The sequence below is a fragment of the Mytilus californianus genome, unplaced genomic scaffold, assembly GCF_021869535.1.
Source record: "Mytilus californianus isolate M0D057914Y unplaced genomic scaffold, xbMytCali1.0.p SCAF_3, whole genome shotgun sequence".
Taxonomy (NCBI): Eukaryota; Metazoa; Mollusca; class Bivalvia; order Mytilida; family Mytilidae; genus Mytilus; species Mytilus californianus.
The window spans coordinates 38,452,204-38,472,495 of record NW_026262679.1 but is presented as its reverse complement, the minus strand read 5'-3'; the positions used below and the strand labels follow the sequence as shown (position 1 = coordinate 38,472,495).

General features: G+C 33.0%; 1 protein-coding gene across 3 annotated transcripts in view; it reads left to right on the top strand.

Moving 5' to 3' along the window:
- Window positions 1-20,292, top strand: part of LOC127734517 (uncharacterized) — a 46,827-nt gene that overhangs the window by 8,833 nt on the left and 17,702 nt on the right. For all 3 annotated transcript variants that reach the window (XM_052244419.1, XM_052244418.1, XM_052244420.1), the window contains exons 3-12: window positions 701-3,175; window positions 4,035-4,397; window positions 10,573-10,784; window positions 11,558-11,800; window positions 12,977-13,195; window positions 13,718-13,994; window positions 16,549-16,608; window positions 16,785-16,958; window positions 17,203-17,379; window positions 20,158-20,270. In XM_052244419.1, the coding sequence (XP_052100379.1) occupies window positions 701-3,175; window positions 4,035-4,397; window positions 10,573-10,784; window positions 11,558-11,800; window positions 12,977-13,195; window positions 13,718-13,994; window positions 16,549-16,608; window positions 16,785-16,958; window positions 17,203-17,379; window positions 20,158-20,270 (4,313 nt within the window). The remainder of the gene's footprint in view (window positions 1-700; window positions 3,176-4,034; window positions 4,398-10,572; window positions 10,785-11,557; window positions 11,801-12,976; window positions 13,196-13,717; window positions 13,995-16,548; window positions 16,609-16,784; window positions 16,959-17,202; window positions 17,380-20,157; window positions 20,271-20,292) is intronic.

The following is a 20,292-nucleotide window of genomic DNA, read 5'->3' as shown; positions in this document are numbered from 1 at the left end:
CACATTCAATCTGTGTTAGAAACCTATGCTGTGTCAAATATTTAATCACAATCCAAATCCAAAGCTGTATCAAGCTTGAATGTTGTGTCCATACTTCCCCCAACTGTTCAGGGTTCGACCTCTGCGGTCGTATCAAGCTGCGCCCTGCGGAGCATTTTATTGTAATTTGGATATACGTTTTAGTATGTTATAAATCAAATATGATCATTTGAATCAAATCGGTGACCACGAATTTGACAGATAAATGCCCCTTTAATGTATTTCAACATTATCATTTTTAAATCCCTGTTGTAATTATTGACAGAATAACAAATAGATAATCTTGAAATACTTCTGTAAAATTGAAGTGATAAAACTAATGGTGCCTTAAAATGCAGAACTTATTTAAAATATTTTGATTCATGGAGGTGCTAGAATTATAAATCTGCATTGGGAAAAAGACTATAAATGAAAACATGAAAAAGAAAGAATCTGTGTCATGGGATATAAGAGTGCAAAGCAAAAAAAAATTAGAAAATTCTTTTCTGAATTGACAATTTTTGCTTAATTTTTTACAAAATTGGAAAATAAAACTTTGACATTTGACTGGTTCCATGGGTTACTGGTTCCATTGGTGTTTTAGATCTAGTTTTATGTTTTCAAGAAATCAGTAATAATACTTTGCTTTCATTTTGTTGATATAATATATTTTGTTTTGTAGCTGTGGTTTATGAGAGTTTGAGGAGAACACATGGGATAAAGTTAATAAGAAACTATCAGTGCTCCAGTAAACACAAGTCACATGAGGCACAAATTGAACACCTGGAAATCCCAGTAAAAAATGAACTGGTTTATTTTAAATGGAGATATGTCTTAGCAAGGGAGGAAAAAATTCAGGCAATATTAAAAGAGCAGTTTTCAGGAACACGTTTCAGTTATGATGAATCGTTTGAAAGGATAGAATTAATCAGGTATGAGATGACAGAAACTGAAGAGGAGGCTCAGCAGTGGTCCAAAAATGTCATGAATGAGATTGAAAATCAAGTAAGAAAAATCAACAGTTATCTTATTTGTTGTTCAGGGGAAGATATAGAAATGATTATGTTGCAGATGGAAAAGTTTCATACATCACACAATTTAGATATTTGTATTGAACATTGTCTTCATCCAGAAAGTAATATAGAAAGACTTATAGTGATTGGCCAGCCCACTGAAGTAGCATCTGTTTTACTGCAGTTAGATCCTAATATAGTAAAGATTTTTGAAGCAGAAGAAAATAGTGTTGTGTCGATTGATCTTCTTAACATACCATTAGATGATGTTCAGCATGATGTCTTCCTTAGATTTGAAGGTCCAAAGTCCATGAAGACAAACTTTCCAAACATTCATTTGGAACTTAGTGAAAAATCCATGCAACTTTTAATACAGACCAAGTATGTGAAAAATTTTAGCTCTTTTATGACTGAAAATTGGTTAAAATTTAAACACAGAACCAAAATTCTAATGAAACCACAAGAATTTACTCTCTTATGCAAGGCATCAGTTAGGGACTACATAGTGAATGATAAGCTAAAAATGCTAGGCCTTGACTACAGATGGAGCTTTATGCCAGAGGAAGGGGACATAATCCTGTTCACAGAAAATCTTGGCCAATTAGATGAAATAAGAGATGCTATTTTTGGTTCATTTACTGAACACACAATTAATCTTGAAAATGAACCTAGTTTTGGGGACATCAGGAAGATGGAAAAATGGACAGAAATAGTTGATGATGTCAAAAACCAATCAAACGGTATGGCTGACATTGCAATCAATGATATGCAGACATGTGTAACTATAATTGGAACTGATGATCTCATGGAAGCATGGCTAAAGTTTGGTAATTTAGCTTCCATGAAAAAGTACATAGATGAGAACATAAAACCCACTATTAAAGCTTCACCTAGTTTATTTGATGATCAAAAACTTGTAAAGAAATTTGTTCAGATTGATAGTGACAGGCTTGATACTTTCAATAAACAGACAATGGACAAAATGCACAACATTGCAAGCAATCTCAAAGTTGAACTAGTCCATACTGACAGAGGATTTGAAGTAAAGGGCCTCGATGAGTCAAAGGTTAAGAACATGTGTGACCATCTTCTGGGATTCAACATTAAGGACCATGATAAACAAAACAGGGAAGCAGTCATAAAGAGATTTGTACAGATGGATGAGTCCCAAATTGAACAAGTGTGTCAGCAGAAAGTACAATGTATGAGGAATTACAGTAAAGAATTAAACATTGAATACGACCCAACTAATCTTGGATTTGAAGTTAAAGGTACAACAGAGGCCAATGTAAAGAAATTTTGTGATTACTTATTGGAACTGAAAAATGAAGTAATAAGTGCTGAAAGGGAAATATCAGATAATGGAAACAAAATGGATGGGGATACTGAACTCAAACTAGTGAAGAGATTTGTACAGATGGAAGAAGAAGAAATTGACCACCTATGTAATCATGAGTTATCAGATATGAACAATTTTGGTAAGGAACTGAACATTAGTTTTGATCCAACAAATCTAGGCTTTGAAGTAAAAGGAAAAACAGAAGATAATGTGAAGAAATTCTGTGATCGTTTGATAGAATTGAAAACTCGGATAATTTATCAAGATGATAGTAGTACAACGGATGAAACAACTAAGGAGAACCATGTTGGCATAACACCACCAAAAGTAACAGAAGAATTACTGGACCTTCCACTTAATATCCCGAGAAAGTTTACCCAGTTAGATGAAAGGGTCATACATTACATTGACAAATTTAAAATAGTAGAAATAAAAGAAATAATGGCTAACCTTGATGTGGAGTTTACCAAAAGCAGTTTAGGGTTTGAAATCTATGGAGAAAAGAAGGCAAATGTCCAAACATTAGATGATCATTTAATGAGGTTAAACTCACAAATAGAAATAAGGAAAGTTGAAAATGTACCTGATTTGACAGATGATGACTTGCAGAGGATGGAAGAGAAGTACAAATGTATAATAAAGATACTGAGTGATAAAGAAGAAGATTTTAAACAGTTAGTTGAAGCTGATTTAGCAGATGAAGCAGTATGGTGTGTAAATGGTATAAAAGTATCAGTTGCCATGAGAGATGCTGACAGTCTTACATGTGATGTTATAGTCATTCCAATGGTGGAAGAAATATCAGGTATACTAAATTTTAAATTATATTAAAAGCGGAAATAGATTTAGATTTGTTACTTTAAACATTATTTTTCCCTGCCACATTATCACAAAGGATGTAGTATCATTCTTTATTTATCTGTCTGTCATTAACACATTACTCCTTCAAGACCCTTTGCCATGAAAACTGGGCTGTGCTAACGTAGACCTTCTAGGCCCACTGCAGATGATTATTTTAGAGAAAATTATTTTTCTACACTGAGAAAGCATGCGATTTAAAAGATTTAAAGTGAGATACATGTTTTTTGGCATTTTATGTTAAGTTTAGATACCAGTATTCTTTTGATTTTGATTAAGATCATGTAAGATTCTAGATACTAGAATAAATACCTTTATATTTGTCTGAATAAAAGGAGATGTGGGGTAAACCTCAATGAGACAATAACTCAATGACAAAAATATCCCAAAGATATCTTGTGTGTTAGATCTTTTCCATACTAAGGATGGTGATAACAGCCTGATATCTACTGCTAACTTTTGTCATGTGTTTGTTTGCGGCCAGTATCATCCAGCTAGAAATATCATTTAATTGCTTTCTTACAATTGACCTTTTTTGTCATAAAATTTCAAACATGTTCAGTCTGTTCTCATCAAGGAAAATATATGGATTTCTCACCAAAAGTACTGGTATATATTTAAAACACAATCTTCCGAATTTCTTCCACAGCTTGCAGATAACGATATTGTTCATAATAACATTAGATACCAATTGGTATTAAGCTTGAACAGAGAAAAGATTACCATGTATGGTACTTTATATGACATTATAATGTCAAAATATAAATCTATTTTCATAAACATTACTCTGCTCCTTTTATTTACAGGAAAGAAGTTTGTTTACCAAGAAAAATACCAATGTGAAGAAGTCCAAGTTGCTATACCCTTGTATAAAGAAGAATTAGGAAAGGAAAAACATGACCTTACCCAATTATTGGTGGATTTGTTGTTTGACCTGAATAGTCATCAGTACAATACAGTGGCATTGCCAGTCAAAACATTTAATAAATGGCCATCAACAAAACTGACAAAAATAATGCTAGTAGCATTAAAAGAATACTTACAAAAACCTGACCAGAACAACATACAAAAGATATATGTATGTAGCACTGAACCAGAAGTTTGTCAGAGGGCTATCTCTGCCATGGAGTATGCAATGCCAGACTTAAAGAGAGATGGTTTAACAGCAGGTATATTTAATACTAAGTACTTCTAATTGCTAGTTCATGCACTTGTAGTTAGTCCCCTACCGACAAAGTGGAAGGGGACTTTAGGTTTGCACTCCTTCAGTCTGTCTGTCTGTCCATCCGTCAGTCCGGCAAATCAGTTTTCCACACTTTTTTTCTTCATGCTTTAAGATATTGATTTGATATTGGTGTATTGTTTTATTATGACAAGTTACAGATCAAGTTCGAATTATTTTCCCCATCTGATGATTTTGTGCAGAGTTATGGTCCTTGGACTTAGAAAATTCACTCAAATAATCAGTTTTCTGCACTTTTTTTCATCATGCTTGAAGATATTGATTTGATAATTGGTATATAGTTTCATCATGACAAGTTACAGATTGATTTCGAATTTTGTTCCGGTCAGATGATTTCGCGCAGAGTTATGGTCCTTAGACTTAAAAAATTCACTGAAGTAATCAGTTTTCCACACTTTTTTTCGTCATGTTTGAAGATAATGACTTGATATTTGTTATGTTGTTTACACCATGACAAATGATAGATCAAGTTAGCATTTTGTTCCAGTACAATGAATTTTTAACCAGAAGGGGACTATGTATTGCCTGAAGACATTTGGTTTTCAGACAATAACTTGTGTAGGTATAAGTGTATGGATCTCTGTGAATTGTACCACAAGATTCCATACCACAAAGGAAGGTTTGGATTTATTTTGGGGGTTATTGTCCTAACTCTTTAGGAATTAGGGGCGAAAAACAATCATTTTTGTCGAGCCTGCGACTTTTGTCGCAGAAAGCTCGACATAGGGATAGCGATCCGGCGGCGGCGGCGGCGGCGTTAGCTAACTTCTTAAAAGCTTTATATTTTAGAAGGTGGAAGGTCTGGATGCTTCATACTTTGTATATGGATGCCTCATGTTACGAAGTTTCCGTCAGTCACATGTCCAATGTCCTTGACCTCATTTTCATGGTTCAGTGACTACTTGAAAAAAAAGTTAAGATTTTTTGTAATGTTAGATTCTCTCTTATTATAAGTAATAAGATAACTATATTTGGTATGTGCGTACCTTGCAAGGTCCTCATGCCCGTCAGACAGTTTTCACTTGACCTCGACCTCATTTCATGGATCAGTGAATAAGGTTAAGTTTTGGTGGTCAAGTCCATATCTCAGATACTATAAGCAATAGGTCTAGTATATTCGGTGTATGGAAGGACTGTAAGGTGTACATGTCCAACTGGCAGGTGTCATCTGACCTTGACCTCATTTTCATGGTTCAGTGGTTATAGTTAAGTTTTTGTGTTTTGGTCTGTTTTTCTTATACTGTATGTCATAGGTCTACTATATTTGGTGTATGGAATGATTGTAAGGTGTACATGTCTAGCGGGCAGGTGTCATCTGACCTTGACCTCATTTTCATGGTTCAGTGGTCAAAGTTAAGTTTTTGAGTTTTGGTCTTTTTTTCTAATACTATGTGCAATAGTTCAACTATATTTGGTATGTGCGTACCTTGCAAGGTCCTCATGCCCGTCAGACAGTTTTCACTTGACCTCGACCTCATTTCATGGATCAATGAACAAGGTTAAGTTTTGGTGGTCAAGTCCATATCTCAGATACTATAAGCAATAGGTCTAGTATATTCGGTGTATGGAAGGACTGTAAGGTGTACATGTCAAACTGGCAGGTGTCATCTGACCTTGACCTCATTTTCATGGTTCAGTGGTTATAGTTAAGTTTTTGTGTTTTGGTCTGTTTTTCTTATACTATATGCCATAGGTCTACTATATTTGGTGTATGGAATGATTGTAAGGTGTACATGTCTAGCGGGCAGGTGTCATCTGACCTTGACCTTATTTTCATGGTTCAGTGGTCAAAGTTAAGTTTTTGAGTTTTGGTCTTTTTTTCTAATACTATGTGCAATAGTTCAACTCTATTTGGTATGTGCGTACCTTGCAAGGTCCTCATGCCTGTCAGACAGTTTTCACTTGACCTCGACCTCATTTCATGGATCAATGAACAAGGTTAAGTTTTGGTGGTCAAGTCCATATCTCAGATACTATAAGCAATAGGTCTAGTATATTTGGTGTATGGAAGGACTGTAAGGTGTACATGTCCAACTGGCAGGTGTCATCTGACCTTGACCTCATTTTCATGGTTCAGTGGTTATAGTTAAGTTTTTGTGTTTTGGTCTGTTTTTCTTATACTATATGCAATAGTTCAACTATATTTGGTGTATGGAAATATTTTATGATCTATTTGGCAGTCACACAGGTTTTATTTGACCTTGACCTCATTTTCAAGGTTCATTGCTCAGTGTTAAGTTTTTGTGTTTTGGTCTGTTTTTCTTAAACTATAAGCAATAGGTCAACTCTATTTGCTGTATGGAAGAATTGTTAGCTGTACATGCCTGCCTAGCATGGTTCATCTGACCTTGACCTCATTTTCATGGTTCATTGGTCAATGTTTAGTTTACTTGGTTAATGTTAAGTTTATGTGACAGTTGTAATAAAGCTTTATATTTAGGACTATCAACATAATATCAATGATTAGTAAAGAAGGCGAGACATTTCAGCGTGTGCACTCTTGTTCTTGTTTCCGGACTATAATTTGTACCACAAGGTTCCATACCTCAAAAGGAAGGTTGGGATTGATTTTGACCCCTTTATGGCCCTAACCATTTAGGAATAAGGGACCAAAAAGGGGCCAAAAACAATTCTTTTCTAATACTTTGTATAAATTTCTTGACCAATTTCATTGTCTTTAATTCTTGGGGTTCTTTAATTTGCTGAATCTAATCATGTACCGATATTTAGATTTTGGATTTTGGGCTCCATTTTTTTAAATTGATGTCCAAAAGGTCCAAAATTAAACTTTGTTTGATTTACATCAAAAATTGAATTAATGGGGTTTTTTGATATGCTGAATCTAACAGTGTATTTAGACTTTTAATTTTGGGCTCCGTTTTCAAATTGGTCCACAATTAGGTATAAAGGGTCCAAAATTAAACTTTTTTTTTGTTTGATTTCAACAAAAATTGAATTCTTGGGGTTCTTTGATATGCTGAATCTAAACGTGTACCAGTATTTAGATTTTGGATATTGGACCATAATAGGTAAATGTCCAATTTCAAATTTTTAAGTTCTTAGACCACATTCTTTCTGTGTCAAACCTACATTGACCTATGCTGTGTCAAACATTTAATCACAATCCAAACTCAGAGCTGTATCAAGATTTAATGTTGTGTCCATACTTGCCCCAACTGTTCTGGGTTCGACCTCTGCGGTCGTTTCAAGCTATGCCCTGCAGAGCATTTTATTTAAAGATGAATTAGGATCAGAAGTTACTGTTAACATGATTCTGTTAAATGTAAACAATCATTATAAGGCTAATATTCTGTTCGTTTCCACATTTGATGTTTGGGGAAAAAGGGACTGTGGCTTGAAATGAGACAACATTCCAAAATGTATTCCTTGTGGTTCTTTATCTTGGCAGTTACTGGAAGGTCTTCAAGTGGAAATTCTGATTCACTTTACAGGAATAATATGACGGGTGTTACATGTGGAGCAGGATCTGGTAACTCTTCCTGAAAACTTGAGATCATTCCAGTTTTTTGGTGGGGGTCTTGTTGCTCAGTCTTTAGTTTTTATGTCATTTTTTTTGGACAATTGTTGTATTTCGTTGGTTTTTTTTTTAAAGGCAGTTGCTGTTATTTCTAGCATGAGACTACCATACTTGTGACCTGGATCAAGAGGTCACCATGCCAAACTGGTCAAAGTAGATTCTTCTTCTGCTATGTTAAATATCCTATGTTTTTTTAGTTTAAAACATTAGATTTAAAACAACAGTTTACTTGTGAAGTTTTCAGAATATTTATTTATATATGTATTTTTCATATTTAGGTTATAACCAAATAACTTCTTAAATTACGTTACATGAATTATGAAAAGTGGAAAAGTGCCTTTTTTATCATAGCTATTTTGTTCTTTATATTTTTCAACATATTATCAAATATATCAGTTGTTGATTTATTATTGAAATTCAACAGAACAATCCCTTTAACAGTATTTTGTTCGAAACACATCTGTTTCGCCATAGCACCTAATAAATTTTGATAAACCTTGATCTGGGCCTTCACACATTTTGCTGTGAAATTGCATAACTGTGTCATACTTGTTAAAGTACAAAATTTGGTAGCTTAGCCCATTTATCATTATTTTATGTTATCAATCCTGTCTTTACATTTGTTTGAATTCTCTTGCTCTTTTCATTTATTTGGGTTTTTTTTTGCATTACTTGATAAACACTGCACTACAAATGTTAATAGTTGTGTATACTAGAGACATATTGTATTATATGTCTCTGTGTAAACAATAAATATATACATACCTGATATACATTTCAGTAGGAAAACTTAATACATATAGAGTTCTTGTTTAGATGCATCCAAGCAGTTGAGTCTATCATTTATTCATGACTTTCTTTTCTTTTGATAATTGAATAATTTTAAATGTCACTGATAGACCATAATTGCTGTGCAAATGTAATATCCACAAAACATGCATCTGTTGATCATCAGGTTAATTATAATTATTACTCCCTAGGAAATAATTACCATTCCAAGGAAGTATCTGTATTAAATTCTAATCTTTAAGAAATGATAATTTAGTGTCATGAGAATATATCTTCCTGGTGTTTAATTACTTTTTAAAACACAATTTATAGTTATTGCAGTTTGTTGAGGAATCACTTCCTGTTTCAATGTAAAAAAAATTATAAATTACAAAATTAAAGTCTATATGTCTTTTCAATACAGTGTAAATAGTTAATATTAAGTGACATAAGTTCACATTCAGAGCAGGAAAGAGACCTTCCAAATTAGATAATGGTCAGAATGGTGATGTGTTTGGGTCAATTCTTCTCTTATTGCTACAAAAATACAAAATACAACATCAGTGTCTGGATTTAATGCAAATTCTATCATTAGATGGTAAGATTCAATAGTGATGGTAGCTGGTTAGCGTAACTCCAAAATTTCCCGCAAGAATCAGATTACTAGTAACATGCTTTTCGCGGTCTATAAGAGGAATTAAGGTTCCACTAAAGTCAAAATATAGGACACTTCATAAACATCTAAACTTTGCCTGTATATTTCATCCTATAATGAGTAAAGTCCTAAACTATGAGAACATATGTTCATTTAAACATACTTAACATATACACACTGTGTAAATTGTAAATAAACTTGAAATTGTTATGCTGTGGCCAAACCGGTTCTTGGGGTGAACACTAAATTTTCAAAAAATCTGGAGGCCTGCGAGACGACTTAATTTGTTTAAAATTGGTATGGACGAATACTGTTATATCTAATGCAGGGCAAGCTCATGTTGATTTTTCAGAAAATGTATTGATTTTCGCGTTTCAGTTAATTTCATGTATCTAGGTGAACAAATATCGAAGGTACAATACAGAAATTGGACAAATATGCCATTAAAACATATGTATGTGACAAATCAACATGAGCTTGCCCTGCATTACATGTAACAGTATTCGTCCATACCAATTTCAAGCAAATTAAGTCGTCTCGCAGGCCTCCAGATTTTTTTGAAAATTTAGTGTTCACCCCAAGAACCGGTTTGGCCACAGCATAATAATTTCAAGTTTATTTACAATTTACACAGTGTGTATATGTTAAGTATGTTTAAATGAACATATGTTCTCATAGTTTAGGACTTTACTCATTATAGGTTGAAAAATACAGGCAAAGTTTAGATGTTTATGAAGTGTCCTATATTTTTACTTTAGTGGAACCTTAAGTCAGAGTCTATGGTGCTGAATCAAACTTTTGGTAACCCTTTGGATGTTAAAAGAATATTTCCCTAAAGAGTTCCTATCATAAATTATTTGAGAAAAACTGTGAACTGGTCCTCATAAAAAGATGAGTGTCTGGCATAAGTTTTTTTTTCAACTAGAGCATCATTGGTATAAAGAAAAGTACATTTTTTTGCAGTTGTTGTTTTTGGGGTTTTCATAGCCTTGTGTGAAATACATTTTCAGTCTATTTTTATTGAGATACTACAAAATTAGAGAAATATTTCACATAGCTAACAAATTCTACATAAAACTATTTATTTGATTGGTAGAGGTCTTCTTAATGTTTTAAACATTTGTTTATTTTTAATTAAAGTTGCAATAAAGAAACCAAGAACAGATAAACATGACCATCCAAGTATTCAGCCAGCAGATGCAACTCCAGAAACAGAAATACATGAGGTCAACACAGAAGATGCCACCCCCAGTCCACCAGTAATACAACATATCAAGGATGACATACCAAAACTACAAGAGGAGATCAAACCTAAAATCATTGTCATAAAAGATTTAATTGCAAAGCAGAAGGTCAGTTTTACATTATTTGGTCCTAGTAATGTAAATTATTTGAGATAAATTAGGTGATTGAAAATATAGTTTGGATTGATAAGACTCAAAAAATAAAATGTGCTATGCTTGAATTTTGAACTATGAACATATTTCTAAATTTCTTGGAAATTGAAATGTCATGCAAGATTCTCCATAATTTTGAGCCTCTTAGTCATGTCTGTTTTGTCCAATCTAAGCATGGAAAAGGAGAAGTTCATTGTTTTAACTTTGTTCTGTCAACTGGAAATAACATGTCTTGATAAAGACATTTCTGAATTCTGTTTACCCAGTTGTAGGAGATATTCTATATATACTTTTAGCACTGATCAATTTACAAGGGTTCTTTAATTGTAAAGTGTATATATCTTTCAAAGAAAATCACTTGAACTTGACCTCTTTTTATGTTTCATTTGTTAACTTTAAGTTTTTGCACTTTTGTAAGTTAATCAGTTACAATGACTAACAGAAACACCATAGTTGGTCTATTAATTTGTTGAAAGGTTTGCATGATCAATGTGATAGTGGTCACCTGACCTTGAACTCATTTCCTTGGTTCAATGTCAAGCTTTTGTGCTCAGGTTAGTTTCTCACATGCTTTGAGTAACAGGTCAAATATGGAATGCGTAAGGAATCACTCCAAAATAAAAATTTAGTTTTCCTACTAACATTTTTACTGATTTTGAGATGAAAGTCATCCATGTACAAGTGTTTCGAATTATGATAATCAGCTAATAATGAAATTTGTGTTAAAGGTTGATGTTATTGTCAATTCAACATCTCCAGACTTTGATCTAAAAAATGGGGCAGTTTCTAAGTCCATTTTGGATGCTGCAGGAAAGAAAATACAGAAAGATGTGAACAAAAGTTCACAGGACATTGTTCCTGGTCAGATTGTAGCAACTGGTGGACATAAACTGCATTGTAAAGCTGTATATCATGGAAATTTACAGGGGTATGATAAAAATGCACACCCAACGGAACAAAGATCTGTTAAGGTTAGTATTAGGGATGGCTTATCGTTTAGAATTCATCAACCCATAACTCAAGTAACTAACTAACTGATTTTATGGTTTACTTGTAGAGATCATTGTTCACTCGGTATATACTTTTTCAAGAAAACAAAACAAGGATTAACTTATTTACATATATTTAGAAATTAAATAGTTATATACTAACAAATTTAATATATCAGGGTTTAAGCTAGAATTTTGATGTCTTTAGTCACTTTTGCGCTATACAAAAAACCAATCTTTTTTGAGTTACAGCATAAGACTAAGACAGTTATTGCATGGGCTTAAATACATTCAAAACACATGTTTTGATGTGTTCTTTCATTTGATTTTTTCAGCTTTTCATTAGTACTTTACAAATAGATATATAACAATAAAGATTAAAACAAAATAGCTGTTATGCTTAGAAAAGATAAAAAGTTATTTTTTGACATCTAAAGCAGCTACTATTGTTTAAAAAATGTTAACATTGAAAAGCTACTATTTGCATGAGAATAAATTTGCAAAGCATCTTTTAAGTATGTTTGATCTGATGAAATCTATTTATAAAATAATGCAACTCTCGCATTTATATCCTTTTTAATTATCTCCCCTTGATATTAAAATAAGACTGGCGTGTAAAAGTTATCTCCCCTGGCAAAATCACAAATTCTTTGATTCTTAAATAAGTGAATAAAGTTTCATTATATTTCTCAACCAAGAATATAGAACATGTCTTAAACAAATTCATTTCCAAAGAAATGATGATGGATTTTCCCTTTGTCAACATGTGCATATTTCAAAATCATTTTGTACAGACTTATAAAACAAGCAACAAATCCAACATGGCAGCAAATAGATGTGCAGGTTGATGATCTGTCTACCAATGTCTAACATATGACAGCCTTATTTACAGTTACATTACACTTCAGTATGACTTACATTGAAAATAGGTTTCAAGAAGTACATACTAAACAAAGTGTAAATATTTTTTATAAATTGTACAAATCGAGAGTACATGTGATTCAAGTCTTTTATAAAAACTAATCCTTGATACTGATTATTTTTTTATCATTCAATAGATATAGGAAGATGTGGTATGAGTGTAAACTGAATTTGAATGGAAATATGCAACTTTTATTTATATATCTATTTTTGTCTGAACTGAAAAAATCATTTCAGATTTTGACAAGTTTTGTCAGTGGTTGCTTGATAAAAGCTCATAGGAAATCCTACAGAAGTATTGCATTTCCAGTTCTTGGTGCAGGTGCACTTGATTTTCCACCTGATGTTGTTGCTTCAATGATGAAAAAAGTAGTTGAAGATTTTGGAAAGAAAAATGAACATACCACAATAGAAGAAGTCAGAGTGGTAGTATTCAAAGATGATGGAATCTTTACAGTGAGTTATCACAATTACCAATACATTTCAAGAATTAAGCACAGTGTTTTAAGTAAAGTTTTTCTGAGAGTTATAATTATGTATTTATATTTATAATTGATAGCTGTTTTTTACAAATAAAGGTGTATACAGTGATTGATTTATCTGAAACTTTTAACACAATGTCATGGACCATAAAATGCGGATCAAGTTCAATATTGGTGGCATTTACCATTAATAGTTTTTTTTTCTGAAAGCAAGGAGTATCTAATTCTAGTTTCATATGATTCACAAAAATTATCAAGGTCCTGTTTATATTTCCTTGTTAGGTAAATTGATAAACCTATAAATAAGAAGTTCACAATTAAATGTGGAAGTGTCTTTAGTATATTACAGGTCAGTAGTATTAAGTGAACTCAGTAGTTTCTCTTTTCTTTTCTTTAGCTAGTCAATCAGTTCATTAAAAGATAAACAATTTGATAGTTATTGTATTTTTTTGTTAAATTGATGAAGGCTTCAAATAATATGTTATATTTAAAACAGATCTTCAGAATGATGGCAGAGATATACAACAAACCAACACAAGTTGAATTATACCAAGAACCTGTAGATCAACCTTCTGCTGTTGCAGCAGCAAAAGCTCCAGAGCCACCAAAACAGGACCCAACAACTTTACTCAAGGATCTACCAACACAAGGACTAAGCCTTGCCCTTAACAGAGTAACATTATCAGCTGGTCTGGGTGATGTCACTAAACTTGAAGGATTCGACTGTCTGATATTACTGTGGCCTCAAGATGAGATTAAATTAACTCCAGTTGGTAAGTGAAGTGTGTAAAGGTTAATGAATACTATTGTTCAAATTCTCACTTCATTGAACAGTTGTTCAGACTCTTTATCTGTATATTGAGCTGATTTTTCATTCAGAACTATTAGTTTATGTTGAGATACAGATCAAGTTAATTTTTCTTTTAAGATGACATACTTTTCATGGAATAATGGCCCTTGGACTATGAAATTTCATTTAATAAAGCTTGTCTAGATATTTTTATGCCCCCGCCGTAGCGGTGGGGGCATTAAGTTTTACCCTTGTCCGTCTGTACGTACGTACGTCCCAAAATTGGTTTCCGTTCTCTAAGTTGAGTTTGCCTCAACCAAATGTTATGAAACTTATACACAATGCTTATTACCACAAAACACAGATCAAGTTTGAATTTTGGTGGCGTCACCTTAACCGTTCTAGAGTTATGCCCCTTTATAAATGGAAAAATTGCAAAATTTTTAGTTTCCGTTCTCTAACTTAAGTTTGCCTCAACCAAATGTTATGAAACTTATACACAAGGCTTATTACCACAAAACACAGATCAAGTTTGAATTTTGGTGGCGTCAATTTAACCGTCCTAGAGTTATGCCCCTTTATAAATGGAAAAATTGCAAAATTTTTAGTTTCCGTCCTCTAACTTAAGTTTGCCTCAACCAAATGTTATGAAACTTATACACAAGGCTTATTACCACAAAACACAGATCAAGTTTGAATTTTGGTGGTGTCACTTTAACCCTTCTAGAGTTATGCCCCTTTATAAATGGAAAAATTGCAAAATTTTTAGTTTCCGTCCTCTAACTTAAGTTTGCCTCAACCAAATGTTATGAAACTTATATACAATGCTTATTATCACAAAACACAGATCAAGTTTGAATTTTGGTGGCGTCACTTTAACTGTTCTAGAGTTATGCCCCTTTATAAATGGAAAAAATTGCAAAATTTTTATTTTCTTCTAAATATCAAGTTTTTTTTTAAATTGGAGTTATCTTCCTTTGGCCATGATTATAGTTGAATCAACTACAATCAATGCTTTATACAGAGCAATGTTTAATTTTGACTTCCACTGATAAAACACAGATCAAGTTGAATTTGGGTAGTGTCACTTTAACCATTATTGAGTTATGCCCCTTTATAAAAAGAAAAATTGCTGAATTTTAGTTTCTGTTCTCTACTTAAGTTAGCCTCAACCAAATGTTATGAGACTTACTCGCAAAACTCAGATCAAGTTCAAATTTGGGTAGCGTCACTTTTACTGTTCTTCAGTTATGTCCCTTTATAACTATATGATATGCAAGCGGGGGCATCATCTGTGTCCACATGTGGACACTATCCACATTTATTTTCAATGAGTGGGGGCTATATCATGTTCACCTTGTCCTTCTGTTCATCCAATAAATATTTCCGTCACACTTTTATTAAGTACTTTTGAAAAGAATGACTAGTTATTTGGTCAGTAGCTTGATAGTGATGTGTTGTAATGTTAGTGTCCTGGTCGAATCTGTCAGACACATACTTCTTGTTTGACAATACTTTGAATTTTGAATATGGTGAATGCACTTAAATTTTTTTAGACAAACATTTCTCCAGTGCTACAGATTGGAATGAAACCAAAGTTTGTCTGATTTATCTATAGGTTGTCTGCTATGAAGTTTGTAATTTTTTTTTTCTTCCAGAGTGATTGACCAACATGGCCTCCTTGGCTAAAAATAGAACATAGGGGTCAAACTGCAGTATTTGGCTAATATCTGGAAAACTCTAGCAATTAAATGAAAAATTACAATGGTAAAAATGGTCAGGCCAGCAAGCTCTATCTGCCCTGAAATTGAAAAAAATTATTAACCTGTTTTGATTGTCCCTGAAATGGTGATTTTAAACTTATTTGGCAGTTCTTGAATATTGTTTATAAAGATACAAGCAAGGTTTAAAGGTTGCCAGTATAAATACTGTTGGATAGTGGACAAATTTAATTCTCAAGAAGACTCAAAGTAAAAGGAGGGGCTGTACAGAATTTTAGTGTAAGTGTAAACTCTTAGAGGTTCAAGGCACATATATGTTGAATATATGCCGCACGACCCTATGTTTTGACCTTTGCAAAAAATAGAAGTGCATATGAACTTTCCAATCCAGGTCATGATTTTTTACGAAACTTCATAGTTAAAGTGGCATAGTATTGGCAGTATAAGGAGGTACTCTGAAATTATAGGAAATCTGACAAGACGTTTTGGAGTTGTTGCCACTGAAATGTTGATTTTTACTGTTTTTTTTTAGTAATGACTCGACTCCATGCATCTGTCCTTCGTTCCATGTCTTTCCAAAAGACATTGGGCAGAAAACTTTTGTCAAAGATTTCTTGGCTTCTATGATAGGAAATGATTTTATATTTTGTCTACAGCTTGATAATGTTGAGTTGTAGCGTATAAGCAATATTTAGGTCCAACATCTTGGTAAAGATAAACCAGTTTTTCAGGCCAGATTAACAGTGTTTTATATTTGGCTTTTGTTTATTTGCCTCATACTACCCTCTTTATGAAAGTATCTGCATATAATTTCAGATAAAGAAGTCATCCTTAAATCAGTTGGAAAGTCCTCTTTAACTGAGTGGGAAAAAGACAGTAAGTATACAGCATGAACAAACAGAAGTCTGTAATGTTAAATGATAAATAAGAACTTTTCTATGTAGTGTTAAATTGAAACATAAGATTAATGATCGCTCATTTCTTTATTTAAGATATTAGAATGTGACTTTAAATGAATAGAATGTTTTGCATATTATGCTTTTGTCTTGCAGAGGAAATATTAAGTGGAAGTAAGATACTTGTGACCCCTGGTGGTTTTCTGCCACAAAAGACCATTATACATGTTTATGTAGAAAACCTATGCCTACAAGATGCTTTCATGTTAGGATTAGCAAAGGCAGAAGAAATGAAAATGAAAAGCACTGTTATTCCAGTTAGACCAACAGGTAAGAAAGTAAATAATTAGTTTTTGCAACTTTCATTTGTATATTCATTGTAACTGTTTAATCATGTTTTAACTATGCCCATGTGCACACTAGTACTTGAGCTTATGTAAGTAACATTGTTCTATCAATATTTTTCTAATAAATTTTGTATATTCAGTTTTTATATTGTTTTGACAGGCTAAATCATTTCTTTTATCAACTGTTTTACCCCATGCATATATTAATCATTAAAAAATATTTTCAGATTCCTTAGCTAAAGATGTTGGAGATTTTTCAGCATGCATATACAGAGCAGTCACTGAAATGAATAACAGGTTACATATAATGAGACATGTGAAAATTTGTATTGGTGGGAAACATTTGTGTCAACCTATCCTAGCTACACTTGCTAAACTGCAAGAAACTGGTGGTCAGCATTTTGGTAGGTTTCCGTTTTAGCCAGAATTGAATTTTTAGACATGTAAACTGTGAATTTAAAGTTTTACAATAAAATTTAGAACAAATGGGAATAAAAAAAGAAATTAATTTACTGTTTTTATATGTAAAATGTGTTGCAGACAGAAAATTTAAAATATACTATCTGAATTCTACATACTGATACAACAAATTGAAGTACTTTAAACTTCAAAAGTACTTTTGTAAGTTTTAGTTTTCATTTCTGATTGATAACAAGCAGTAGCTATATATCATTTCTTTTTTTGCAAGATAGAATTATAGACAAGACAGTGAGCATGTTACAAATCTGTCTCGTGAATAATCAGATGATGAATTCAATAAAAATTAAGGCTATTCAGTTTACTTTTATATTTGGCATTGGTGCACTTGTAAGTTTTAAAAAGTTGTTTTTATACGACCGCAAAAATTTTTGCGGTCATATATTGGTATGACGTTGGCGTCGTCGTCGTCGTTGTCGTCGTCGTCTTCGTCGTCGTCGTCTGGCGTCGTCCGAAGACACATTGGTTTTCGCACTCTAACTTTAGTTTAAGTGAATGGATCTCTATGAAATTTTACCATAAGGTTCAATACCACAAAAGGAAGGTTGGGATTGATTTTGGGGGTTATGGTACCATCAGTTAAGGAATTAGGGGCCAAAAAGGGGCCAAAAATAAGCATTTTTGTAACTTCCAGACATAACTTGTGTGTTAGTGTATGGATCTCTCTGACATTGTACCACAAGGTTCCATATCACAAAGGGAATGCTGGGATTGATTTTGGGGTAATTGCCTCAAAATATTAGGAATTAGGGGCCAAAAAAAGGGGCAAAAAACAAGCATTTTTCTAGTTTCATGACAATAACTTGTGTGTAAGTGTATGGATCTTTCTGAAATTGTACTACAAGGTTCCATATCACTAAGAGAAAGCTGGAATTGAGTTTGGGGGTAATTGCCCGAAACGTTTAGGAATACGGGGCCAAAAAGGGGCCAAAAATAAGCATTTTTCTAGTTTCCAGACAATTACTTGTGTTCAAGTGTATGGATCTCTCTGAAATTGTACCACAAGGTTCCATATCATACAGGGAATGCTGGGATTGATTTTGGGGGTAATTGCCTCAAAATTTTAGGAATTAGGGGCCAAAAAAAGTGGCAAAATACAAGCATTTTTCTAGTTTCATGACAATAACTTGTGTGTAAGTGTTTGGATATTTCTGAAATTGTACTACAAGGTTCCATATCACAAAAGGAAAGCTGGAATTGAGTTTGGGGGTAATTGCCCGAAACGTTTAGGAATTGGGGGCCAAAAAGGGGCCAAAAAACACATTTTTCTAGTTTCCAGACAATAACTTGTGTTCAAGTGTATGGATCTCTCTGAAATTGTACTTCAAGGTACCATACCACAAAGGGAAGGCTGGGATTGAGTTTGGGGGTGATGAATCATAAGATGGTTCAAAAAATTTGGGGGGGGGATTTTTTTTTTTCCTTTTTTTTTTCTTTTAAAAATTTCCATTTTAAGTTGGTTATTTCTGATTTATATTTAAAAGCAAATAATAATGATATGGTAGGAGATACACACCAAACAGGATGTGTAAATTATTATATAATAAGTATTGTGCAATAGCAAGAAATTTTCAATTGCACAGTATTGCACAATAGCAAGAAATCTTCAATTGCACAGTATTGCGCAATAGCAAGAAATATCCAATAGCACAATATTGCGCAATAGCAAGAAATTGTCAATTGTGCAGTATTGCGCAATAGCAAGAAATATTCAATTGCACAGTATTGTGCAAAAGAAGATACTTCGTATAAATTGCTTATTTCTTGACCTATTTCAATGGGGTTTTATTCTTGAAATCTTGGGGTTCTTTAATATGCTGAATCTAACCGTGTATTAAGTTTTTGGATTTTGGGCCCCGTTTTTAAATTGGTCCACATTGAGGTCCAAAGGGTCCAAAATTAAACTTTGTTTGATTTCATCAAAAATTGAATTATTGGGGTTCTTTGATATGCCGAATCTAACCGTGTATTTAGATTCTTAATTTTTGGTTCCGTTTTCAAATTGGTCTACATTAAGGTCCAAAGGGTCCAAAATTAAACTAAGTTTGATTTTAATAAAAATTGAATTCTTAGGGTTCTTTGATATGCTGAATCTAAACATGTATTTAGATTTTTGATTACGGGCCCAGTTTTCAAGTTGGTCCAAATCGGGGTCCAAAATTAAATTTGTTTGATTTCAACAAAAATTGAATATATGGGGTTCTTTGATATGCTGAATCTAACCATGTATTTAGATTTTTGATTTTTGGGGCCCGATATCAACTTTGTCCACATTGAGGTCAAAAGGGTCCAAAATTAAACTTTGTTTGATTTCATCAAAAATTGAATTCTTGGGGTTCTTTGATATGCTGAATCTAACCATGTATTTAGATTTTGGATATTGGACCATAATAGGTGAATGTCCAATTTAAAATTTTTAAGTTCTTAGACCACATTCATTCTGTGTCAGAAACCTATGCTGTGTCAAATATTTAATCACAATCCAAATTCAGAGCTGTATCAAGCTTGAATGTTGTGTCCATACTTGCCCCAACTGTTCAGGGTTCGACCTCTGCGGTCGTATCAAGTTGCGCCCTGCGGAGCATTTTATTATAGTACTGTGTAGCATGACAGTATCAGATAAATAGAACAACTTTGTCTTAAGAAATACATTTATAAACCGAACAGCAGTAATAATGTTAAAATTACAAATATTTTTTTTATAGATCAGACAAAGGCCACTTGCATTGTAGAAATAACAGCTTTAAAAGATGACATGGAAAACATAATGTATGAAATTAATCCAAAGGCAGAAGCTGAAGATCTAAACAACCGAAAGGTATCACATAAAATGAATAAGC